General features: G+C 42.4%; 1 protein-coding gene across 3 annotated transcripts in view; it reads right to left on the bottom strand.

Annotated features, from left to right (window-relative positions):
• BRPF3 (bromodomain and PHD finger containing 3) overlaps nucleotides 1-12,017 on the bottom strand; it is a 39,172-nt gene that overhangs the window by 7,841 nt on the left and 19,314 nt on the right. For all 3 annotated transcript variants that reach the window (XM_058306643.2, XM_058306642.2, XM_058306641.1), the window contains exons 10-11: nucleotides 2,367-2,464; nucleotides 40-137 (exon numbers count right to left, since the gene is read on the bottom strand). In XM_058306643.2, coding sequence (XP_058162626.1) covers nucleotides 40-137; nucleotides 2,367-2,464 — 196 coding nt within the window. The remainder of the gene's footprint in view (nucleotides 1-39; nucleotides 138-2,366; nucleotides 2,465-12,017) is intronic.

Genomic DNA, 12,017 nt, shown 5'->3' with positions numbered 1-12,017 from the left:
GCCAGAAGCGTCCAGGGGTGGTGCCTGGGGCAGACTCACCAAGGCGGGGTAGGAGGGGTAGCCTCGACACTTGGCCCACACCAGCTCCAGGGGCTCCAGGTCTCCGCGATCTTCAAAGGGCATCAGGAGGCTTCTGCCTGGGGTTGGGGAGGGGAGGAGACAGCGCCCGCAGGGGACTTGGAATGGTGCCCAGAAGGCCTGCCTGGGGCCTCCATCTGACTGGGACAACCTGGGAACAAGTCAGTGGCATCCCTTCCACCCTTCCTCTCCCCTACCCTTTCCTTAGGAGAAGTTCGTAAGACTACATCAGGGGTCAGCCAACTTTTTCTGTAAAGGGCCAAGTAGTAAATATTTTAGGCTATGCAGGCCACACGGTCTGTTGCAACTATTCAACTCTGCCACTGTAACACAAAAGCAGCTACAGACCCTCTCTAAATGAATGAGCGGGGGGAGGTGACCACACTCAACCAAGGAAAAAGCCCAAATCCCAGAGAGTGGAAATTATGTCTCTAGGGAAATGTTACTACTCTCATTCGTAATTTTTTAAAAAAATGTACTAAATAATAATGAAGTATTGTTTGTACCTACTGAATTAATAGCAATAAAACAAAAAGATAAAACCCAATACTGAAGAGGCAGGTTGCAGGGAAACTGATACATTCATACATGCAGACCAGTCCAATTCTTTCGGAATGTAATTTGGCTGTATGTATCAAGAGCCATAAAAAAACGTATGAACCATCTGCTCCAGTAAATCCCTTCCATGGGAATTTATTCTAAGAAAAATAACTTTAAAAATGAATAAAAGAATTTTGAACAAAATTATGTACAATGTTAAAAGTTGGAAATAACCCAAATGTCTAGCCATACAACAGTTAAGTAAATTATAAAGCACTGATTGGAAAATACATTGTTCCAATAAAATGAGACATAGAAAGATTATGTGTTAACACGAAAAAAGTATGAAATAACATTGAAAAAAGCAGAATACCAAAGTGCATGTGTTTAGGATTAGCATTTTGTTAAAAATGTGACTGAAAATAACAGAAGGGAACACGGGAAAATGAAGACAATTGTGTTAAGGTGATGGGATAGTGGGAGGTCAATTTCCTTTTTAAATTTCCTTTGGCATCGTTTTAACAAGTATATGAGTTTTTAAAATAAGAATAAAACATCACCACCAGAAACACGAGTCTGTGCCAAGCTGCTCCTGGTCTCGTACTAGATGCTGTACCAATTCACCTAGACATGAACCTTCCAGGAGCTGACAGTCACAGTAAGGAATGAAACTCACAAGGCATGCATTCATCAACACGCATACAAGAAAGAAACTGCTGGGAAGGGGAAAAGGAGAGAGAAGCCCCAAAGCCTGTGTGTTAGATGGAAGCTTCAGACGGGGCAACCCGAGAAAGCACACCCTCCGTGGGAGAGCCGTGCAGAGGTGAGTGCAGGAAGAGCAGACTGCTCTGTACCTGCTCCACCTGAGCGCCAGCCTAGCCCTTTCTTCTTGGCCCTTCCCTGCCCTTTATCCCATTGGTCCAAGGAGACGAGACCCGTGTATTTAATGATTGGGCCATGGAGTAGAATGTCTCATGAGGAGAGGGCTGCAAGCATTGGAAAACAATAAATTACAGGATTATGGGTAAGATTCAGCGGCACGGGCTATCACTGAGTACTCTGAGGGCGGACTGGCAGTATCTATCAAAAATATACTTGCACCCTTCCTTCAGTATAGCAATTCCACTTCTTTAGATATATTCCTCATGTGTACAAAATGATCTAGGTACAAGGATGCCCACTGCAGCACTATATGACAGCAAACAAGGGAAAGCAATCTCAGTGTCCATCTCTACCTGGCTGGAACTCCTATATCATGAAACACCAGGAAGCCAATCAAAAGCACAAGATACCAAAACAAAAGGGTCTCCAAGTACATTACTAACTGGGTGGGAAAAGGGCATGGTTTAGAGCAGCATGTGTCTATTAGGCTTCTCTACTCGCTCACTTAGACATATACACAAGTTTAGGCTTGCCTATGTATAGATCATCTCTGGAAAAACAAAAAGGAACTGCTATCTGGTTATTTCAGGGAGGTGAGTACTAGCTTTTTCACATATATACTTTTGTATGTTTTTGCTTTTTGTACTAAGGGAATATATTACCCTATTCAAATTTAGGGTGAACTAAAAAATAAGATAATGAATGACCCAGGTGTGAGGACCATCTTCCGGGCCTCTGCCAGAGGGTTCTAGAGGAGCTCAGGAACGGGCCACCTTCGTTCTAAGCCCCACGAGGGCAGCAGCACACAGGGCTGGCTCCTCAGATCTGGCCTCCAGAGCTGCACCTGAACACCACTCGCTCCTCACCTGAACTGCTGTAGTCAACGTCTCCGTTTACTCCTTCCAGGAAGGGCACTCGAGACAGGGCTGGCTTCCCACGGCTGCGTTTTGGGGGCGTCAGACCACTGCACACAGAGCAGGGGAAAAGGGAAGAAATTAGCAATTTCAAGCACAAACACGCCCACTCCTGCTCTCCCATCTTTGACAGGAGCATAGCTACAAAAAAAACATGCAGGGAGGATGGTTCCTCACCTTTCCCTAAAAGCTCACACTAAGCCATCACACATTTTTGACCTGAGATTTCCCATGAGGCTTTGAGGAACCATTTCATCCACATGGAAGGGCTGAACCTGGAAGACAACCCAACTCCCTGGCCCAGGAACCTTGGACTTCATCCAGAGAGGAAAAGTAAACCTGGTCACTGGTCACTCCTTCCAGACTCTAGGCATCCTTGCCACAGGAGGGGCCTTTTCACATCTGCCCAAAACGCTTTACTCTGTGCTTCACATGACTTCTTTAGAAACGCATTTATTTATTTTTTTAATTATACCTTTTGAATTATGGTAAAGTATACATAACATAAAAATCATTTCAACTATTTTAAAATAACAGTTCTCTGACATTAAGAACATTGACAGTACTATGTAACTTCCACCACTATTTCCATTATCCCAAACCAAAATTCACATTCATTTAGCAGGAACTGCCCATTCCCTTCAAGCCCCTTAATCATCAGTCTGCTTTCTATCACTATGAATTCGCTTATTCTAAGCATTTCATATAAGAGAAATCATACAATATTTTTCCTTTTGTGTCTGGCTTATTTCATTCAACATGTCTTCAGAGTTCACCCACGTTGTAGCATATACCAGCATTTGACTTCTTTTAACAGCTGAATAATATTTCATTGTATGAAAATACCACATTTATCCATTTATCTGTTGTTGGGCTCTTGGGTTGCTTCTACATTTTGGCTGTTATGAGTAATGCTGTGATGAGCATGGTATATAAATACCTGTCCAAGTCCCTGCTTTCAATTCTTTGGTGTATATACCTAGTAGTGGGATTGCCAGGTCATATGGTTAGTCTATACTTAACTTTCTCAGAAACCACCAACCTGTTTTCCACAGAAGCTGCTCTATTTTACATTCCCACCAACAATGGACAAGCATTCCTACTTCTGCGCATCTTTGCCAACACTTGTTATTTTCAGTTTTTTAAATAATAGCCATCCTGGTGGGTATGAAGTGGCATCTCATAATATTAATATTAATTTGCATTTCTCTAATGACTGATGGTGTGCAGCATCTTTTCATATACTTATTGTCCTTTTGAATAACTTTTTGTAGAAATGTCTATTCAAATCCTTCGCCCATTTTTCTAATTAGGTTTTTTGTTGTTGAACTTAAGGAGTTCTACATATATGCTGGTTATTAAACTCTTTTCAGATATACGGTTTCCAAATATTCTCTCTCATTCTGTACGTTGTCTTTTCACTTTCTTTATAATGTCCTTTGATGCACAAAAGTTTTTAATTTTGATGGTCTATTTTATCTATTTTTTTTCTTTTGTGGCTTAAACTTTTGGTGTAAAATCTGAAAATCCATTGCCTCCTCCAAAGTCCTGAAGACATTTCCCTCTGTTTTCTTTTAAGAGTTTTATATTATTAGCTCTGATATTTAGGTCATTGATCCATTTTAAACTAATTTTTGTATATTATATATTTTAGTATATTGTATATCATTCATTCTTTTATATGTGGACAGCCAGTTTTCCTAGAACCATATGTTAAAGAGACTATTCTTTCCCCACTGAATGGGCTTGGCATCCTTGTCAAAAATCAACTGGCCACAGATGCGTGGACTTATCTCTGGACTCTTCTGTTTCATTTGTCTGTATGTCTATCCATATGCCAGTACCATACTATTTTAATTACTAAAGCTTTGTAATAAGTTCTGAAGTCAGAAGTGTGACTCCTCCAACATTGTTCTTCTTCAAGATTGCTTTTGGTTATTTGGGGCCCCCTGTAGTTCCATATAAATTTAAGGGTCAGCTGTAGCAGTTTGATATGGTTATGAATTTCAAAAACAGATAGTGGATTATGTTTGTAATCTGACCTGTACCTGGGCCTGATTGAATTATGATTACAGCTTTGATTGGGCCCCGTCATTAGGGCATTGAGTCCCCACTCCTTGGTGAGTGGGGACTCACAGATAAAAGGCATGGCAGAGGACAGAGTCGAGGGCTTTTAATGTTGGAGTTTTGATGTTGGCGTTTGATACTGAAGCCTTAAGCTGGAGCCCAGGGAAGTAAGCTCACAGAGGAAAGAGAAGCCAGCTCCAGGAAGAGAGGAACCTGAGCCCAGGAAGAAACAAGCCCTGGGAAGAAAGGAACGCTGAACCCAGAGAGAAGCAAGACCCTGGAAGGGAGGAACCCAGGAAGCCTGAACCCTTGCAGACGTCGGCAGCCATCTTGTTCCAACACGTGGAAATAGACTTTGGGAAAGGAAGTAACTTATGCTTATGGCCTGGTAAGCTCCTACCCCAAATAAATACCCTTTATAAAAACCAACCAATTTTTGGTAATTTGCATCAGCACCCCTTTGGCTAATACATCAGCTTTTCTATTTCTGCAAAACAGGCTGCTGGAATTTTGATCGGGATTGCATTAAAACTGTAGATCACATTGGACAGTATTGCTATCTTTTTTTTTTTAATTTTTAAAAAATTAATTAATTAATTAATTTCTCTCCCCTTCCCCTCCCACCCCGGTTGTCCGTTCTGTGTCTATTTGCTGCGTCTTCTTTGTCCGCTTCTGCTGTCGTCAGTGGTACGGGAATCTGTGTTTCTTTTTTGTTGCGTCATCTAATCAGCTCTCCGTGTGTGCGGCACCATTCCTGGGCAGGCTGCACTTTCTTTTGCGCTGGGGGGCTCTCCTTATGGGGTGCGTTCCTTGCACATGGGGCTCCCCTTCGCAGGGGACATCCCTGCGTGGCAGGGCACTCCTGGCACACATCGGCACTGTGCATGGGCCAGCTCCACATGGGTCAAGGAGGCCCAGGGTTTGAACCGTGGACCTCCCATGTGGTAGACAGACGCCCTAAGCACTGGGCCACTGGGCCAAGTCCGCCGCCAGGATAGCTATCTTAACAAAATTATTAGGTCTTCCGATTCATGAACATGGGAACTTTCCATTTATTTAGATAAATAAAGGTTTGATAGTTTTCAGTGTACAAGTTTTTCACCTCCTTAAATTTATTCCTAAGTATTTTACTCTTTTAAATGCTATTGCAAATGGAATTGGTTTTCTTGATTTCTTTTCTAGATAGTTCATTACTGATATAGAGAAACCTACTGATTTCTGTATGTTTACCTTTGATGAATATCATCTGGAAAAAGGGATAATTTTCCTTTTTCCTTCCCAATCTGGATGCCGCTTATTTCTTTCTTTTGCCTAATTGCTCCAGCTATCACATCTGATACAATGCTGAATAACAGAGGTGACAGCAGGAAACCTTGTCTTGTTCCTAATCTTGAGAGGGAAAGCTTTCAGTCTTTCACCATTGAGTATGTTATGTACTGTGGGTTTTTAATAAATGCCCTTTATCATGTTAAGAAAGATCCCTTCTAATTCCTACTTTTCTGAGTGTTTTTAATCATGAAAGGATGTTGGATTTTGTCAAATGCCTTTTCCTGCATCAACTGAGGTGATCATGAGGTTTTTTTCTTCACACTGTTAAGATCACATATTGTTGACTGATTCTTATTTTATGTTGAACTATCCTTGCATTCCTGTAATAAATTTCACTTGGTTATGCTGTATAAGCCTTTTTCTAAGGCTATTTATTTCTCCCTATCCCCTCATTGTTTGCACTTGCTATGTCTTTTGTCTTCCTTCTTTCTTTAGGAGGCAGTGGAACCCAAACCCAGGACCTCCAATACAGGAAGGAGGCACCTAATCGCTTGAGCCACTTTTGTTCCTGCTCTGTTGTGTTTCTCATTGTTTTTCTTTTTGTGTCTTTGTTGCATCAGCTTGCTGTGCCTGCCCGTCGTGTCAGCTCGCTGTCTTGTTTGTCCTCTTTAGGAGGCACCAGGAACCTCTACTCCCTGCTTTGTTGTTTCTCTCATTATGTTTTTCCTCATGTCTCTTGTTGCATCAGCTTGCCATGCCTGCCCGTCGCACTAGCTCGCTGTCTGCTTTACGAAGTACCAAGAACCAAACCCAGGACCTCCTGTGTGGTAGGCAGGAGCTCAAGTGCTTGAGCCACATCCACTTCCCTGTATAAGTCTTTTTTTTTTTTTTTAAGACTTTTTATTTATTTCTCTCCCCTTCCCCCACCCCTCCAGTTGTCTGCTCTCTGTGTCCATTTGCTGTGTGTTCTTCTATGTCCGCCTGTATTCTTGTCAGCGGCACCAGGAATCAGTGTTTCTTTTGGTTGCATCATCTGGCTGTGTCAGCTCTCCGTGTATGCAGGGCCACCCTGGGCAGCCTGCACTTTTTTCACGCTGGGCAGTTCTCCTTACGGGGCACACTTCTTGCGCATGGGGCTCCCCTACATGGGGGACACCCCTGCATGGCATGGCACTTCTTGCGCACATCAGCACTGTGTGTGGCCCAGCTCATCACACAGGTCAGGAGGCCCTGGGTTTGAAGCCTGGACCTCCCTTGTGGTAGGTGGATACTCTATCCATTGAGCCAAATCCGCTTGCCATAAGTCTTTTAATATACTGTTGGATTCAGTTTGCCAGTATTTTGTTGAAGATTCTTGCACCTATATTCATAAGGGAATTTTCTTTTCTTGTTCTGTCTTTATCTGGCTTTCGTAACAGGGTAATGCTGGCATCATAAAGTGATTTAGGAAGCAGTCCTTTCTCTTCTATTTTTCAGAAGAGTTTGAGAAATATTGGTGTTAAATTTTCTTTAAATGTCTGGTAGAATTCAGCAGTGCATCCATCTAGTCTTGGACTTTTCTCTTTTGGGAGGTTTTTAATTACTGATTTAATCTCCTTACTTGTTATAGGTCCACTGGGGTTTTCTATTTCTTCTTGTGTCAGATTAGATCATTTGGATGCTTTTAAAAATTTGTCCATTTCAACTAGGTTTTCTAATTTATTGGAAATAGCTGTTTATTGTACCCTCTTACAATCTTATTTATTTCTGTAAGGTCAGCAGTCATGTCCCCACTTTCATTCCTGATTTCTCTTTTTTCTGTCAGTCTGGCTAAGGTTTGTCAGTTTTATCATTCTTTAAAAAAAAAAAAAAGCAAATTTGGGTTTTGTTGATTCTATTTTTTTTCTAGACTCTATTCCATTTATCTCTGCTCTGATCTTTACTAACTCCTTTCTTCTTCTAACTCTGGGTTTAGTTTGTTCTTCTTGTTCTAGTTCTCTAGATGTAAAGTTAGATTATTGATTTATGATCTTTTTTAGTATAGGCATTTAGAGCTAAAATTTCCCTCCCATTCCTCTGGGGCTGTGAAAGATTTTGCTGTTGTTATTGAGGGCTGGTATTATCAGTCTGTGACTTTTCCAAACGATTTACTCCCAAAAGGGAGTGGAAAAAGAGAGAGAAAAAATAGGTGCTGCCTCTTGAAGGCGCCTCTGCTGCCTTTGCCTGGGGGGAATTGGAACAGCAGTTCCCTCAGAGCCAGCCTCCCAGTGATGCTAAGTAACTGATCAAAAGCAGTGATGTGCATCAGACATACACACAGAGATTTTAGCATTAGATCCCTAGGGCCCACCCTGGCCCCAGAAAGCTGCACTGGGAGCCTGGGCTGCAGTCCCCACTGCTACCTGCCCTGTGGTTGGGGAATGGGGGATGGTAGCTGCTGCAGGGAGGGTGACATTCACCAGTATTTATTGTATTTACCACTATTTCCTATCCTCTTTGCCCAGCCCTCCCCTGGATGTTGCACAGTCTTTCACTAGAATCCAGTTTCAAAAGAGTTGATTCAGCTAGTTCCTGTAAGTTCAACAGTTGCTTTGGTAGAAGGACTGATTCCTGGAGCTTCCTCTTCTGCCATCTTCCCTCAGTTCTTCATTTATTTTTGAGGTACAAAAATTTGCCTCTTTCATGAATTTTCTATAATGGATATGTCTTCCTTACTTAGAAAAGGCATTTTTAAATTTAATAAAATCTATTTCTCACTTCCAATAGTACTTATTGTGTGTGGAATTTTTCTTGGACAGGGAGAGATGGATTTTTTTTTTTTTAACTGAAAAACAGACCAGTTCTTTTACAATGCTATCACAAGCAGGAAAAAATATATATTAAATAAAGACTAGAAATTAACAAGCAAAAATGAGAATAGTTATATCAGAGCAATGGCATAACTGGGTTCCACCAAGGAATGAGAATTTTAAAAAGCACTTTATGATTCTAATATATAATACAACCCTAACTGAGAGTCCCTGGGCAAGAATGATTGATTAGTACTTTTTGCGATGCAAACTTTAAAAAATACTATTGCCATATAATTTTCTCAATTTAAAAAATGCTTAAAAGATAGGTCAACAGATGTGCAGAAGAGAAGAAACACTTAAGAAATCCTAGTAGGATAAGAAGAGGCCAGGGTTAGGTCTCACTGGAGAGTAGGTGTAGAAGTTTGATATAGTTATGAATTCCAAAAATAGATGTTGGATTATGTTTGTAATCTGGTCTGTATCTGGGCATGATTAAGTTATGATTAGAGCTGTGATTGGACCATATCATTAGAGTGGTGAGTCTCTGCCCCTTGGTGGGTGGGGATTCACAGATAAAAGGCATGGCAGAGGACAGAGTTGAGGGTTTTTAATGTTGGAGTTTTGATGTTGAAGTTTGATGCTGAAGTCTTAAGCTGGAGCCTCAGGGAGAGATACAGAGCCGTTCACCTGATAGTCTACAGCTGACCTTGTGGACAGAGGCAAAGCCTGGAGAGCCTCATAGCCTACAGCTGACCTTGTGGAGGAAACAGAGAAGCTGAGCCCAGAGGAACCCAGGAAGCCTGAACCCTTGCAGATGTCGGCAGCCATCTTGCTCCAACACATGAAAACAGACTTTGGTGAGGGAAGTAACTTATGCTTTATGGCCTGGTATCCATAAGCTCCTACCCCAAATAAATGTCCTTTGGTTGACTAATACAGTAAGGTATTCAAATTTTACTGAATCATAACTGGCTTTATCATGATCATAAACAGAAAACTTGCTTAATTGGAACCTAATGAATCATAATCTTTGAGTAAACAGTAGTTACACTGGTAGATATTTCTGCTAGTCAAAACTGGGAGCTGCTTGAGAAAAAATGTAAAGTAAAGGACCACCAGTTCACATTCAGGATGCAGTTCCCATTTACCCTACAAAAATCTGTCACTAGGTTTAGAGACTCTGAGGCCTTATTCAAATGTAGGGTACTCATATTTTTATTAGAAATGCCTCTAAAAGTTCACATCATGGATCTTGGAATACATCTTCAAATACAACCGAAGAGAGAACAGCACAGTGCTCTGAATTCTGGAGCCAAACTACCTGGGCTCAAGACCTGGTTCTTCCACTCATTAGCTCTTGAGCAAATCACTTAACCTCTCAGTGAGTTCTCCAGGTGTTGCTGTGAGGATTTAATGGATTAATATACATAAAGTGCTCAGGACAGCATATACCAAATATTCAACGGATAGCAGTATAGTTATTATTCTATGAAGGGCAGTACATTTCAATGTCTCACATTAAGTTGCACAAACAACTTTCTAGTATTGTACTATGGAATGATGAGCTCTGAAAAGTATAAGCTCAGTAAAAATAGTATCTAACACCGAAACTAGGTCTGTGTGTCTCTCTTATGTAGAAAAAAGGTTAACTAACTAGATCGTGGTCTGCATTTCAAGTTACCCAGGCTTAAGCAGATATCCCAGTCTATAATTATCCTCTTTAGTTTACAAGAAGAAAAACTTCACGAGAACAGATATATAATCAGTACTTAACACAGCACCTGGCACACAGTAGATGCTCAATTATTAATAGTTGAAAGAGTAACCCATAGAAAGTGGTACGGGGTGGGGTGTGGGGTATATGGGAACCTCTTATATTTTTTAATGTAACATTTTTTGTGATCTATATATGTTCAAAAAAATACAATAAAAATAAAATTAAAAAAGAAAGTGGTACAGCCCCCACTACTGAGAAAATCAGAAAAGATAAACCAAGGGGCAGGCGGGTAGGAGGGGGTGGGGACTAGTGACCAGAAGTTCTTTCAAAGCTCTTTCTAATTCTGGAACTCTAGGGTTCCAGTCCAATTAATAAGTAATGATCTGTCTTTACGTGCTTGCTACTACAGTATAGCAAATCAACACCCTGAAATTCCACAGAGAAGCATTACGTTAGGGAGGAAATGCGTCCCAAGGGCATCATTCCTACGTGGAGCAGGGGCCCCAGAGAAATCAGGGCACTGAGCTGGCGCTCCAGAGAAACGCCAGCACCCCGCCTGGATGCGCAGGCTGCCACAGCTGGCCCCGCTGGCCTCCCGAGGCCCTCCAGCCGGGAAGAGTGCCCTCCAAGGCGGGCGGGTCCAACACTTGAGTCGGGGCTAGGAGGGGGCAGTCTGATAACCCCACTCCTGCTCCAGCCCCAATGCGCTGGGCATCCAGGCACCACATCCATGAAGGGCGTCAGGACCTCCCACCCAGGGCCAGGCTAGGAGCTTCTCGTAGCATTCTGCAATTTGTTTCTTCCCTATGCTTGGTAACTGCCTTTCCCCCCATTTACTACCCGTTTATCTCTGGAGGCCACAACAGGGAGGAAGAAGTCTAGAGCAGTTTTGAGGTTTGGTGAGAAGGAAAATCTCAAAGTAACCCCTGCAAGCCAGGTTCTGCCACAGGTGGGCCTAGGCTAGACCTGAGGGGTGGGGTGGGTCTGTAGCCTCACCAGAAGCCCAGCAGCCAAGGGGGTATGAGTACCTAACAGAACACACCCTCCAGCCAAAAAGCCCATGCTTCCTTGTGAACACTTCAAACAGACAGTCGTGGTCTTTGGCGACGCCGTGGAACCTCTGCTTCCCTACTCTGAAGCCTCCGGCCGCCATGTGGAGGCTCCACAGCGGGTCAGTCTTTGGGGAAAGTTGTCTTTCCTTTGTGGCACTGACATCCTCCCATTTTCAAGAGTCCATACTCCCTGATACCTTACAGAGCACAGAATAGAGAGCAGGGGCTCTATAAAACTCTTGGACTTGGAAAAAACTTTAAAGTTACGGTCTCAGAAATCCTCCCTTCAGATAAAAGAATGAAAAAGAAAACCATCCCTTCCCAGTTCAAGGATGGTAGAAGAGCTGAGGGCCTTTGACTAAATGGCAATTCCAAATTCCCATTGCTCATTTCTTACTCCCACTCCACAACTCTAAAGAGACCACTGCTATGATGCTGCAAAAGGTGAAGAGTGAAACCATGTCTATAACGGGCTGGGTTATCCAAGAGTGGTGGGATGGGCTCAAATGTTAACTTGACTGTGTAATAGCAGATTCAACTCCACAACCCGTGTAAAGCGTGAGCACCACTCCCCCCCCCCCCCCCAGGTCACACTAGGCCTTAGAGCAAAGGTTTTTAAAAATGGGTCCATGAGCTTGAATTGAAATTCCAAAAAACATTATTCCTGTGGGGACATGTTGGTGCAGGTGTGATGTATTTATTAACTACTACACAATACAGTGTGGAC

The sequence above is a fragment of the Dasypus novemcinctus genome, chromosome 11 (genome assembly GCF_030445035.2).
Source record: "Dasypus novemcinctus isolate mDasNov1 chromosome 11, mDasNov1.1.hap2, whole genome shotgun sequence".
In the NCBI taxonomy this organism is placed as follows: Eukaryota; Metazoa; Chordata; class Mammalia; order Cingulata; family Dasypodidae; genus Dasypus; species Dasypus novemcinctus.
Note: the sequence above shows the minus strand (reverse complement) of the source record. Positions and strands in the feature narration are given on the sequence as shown.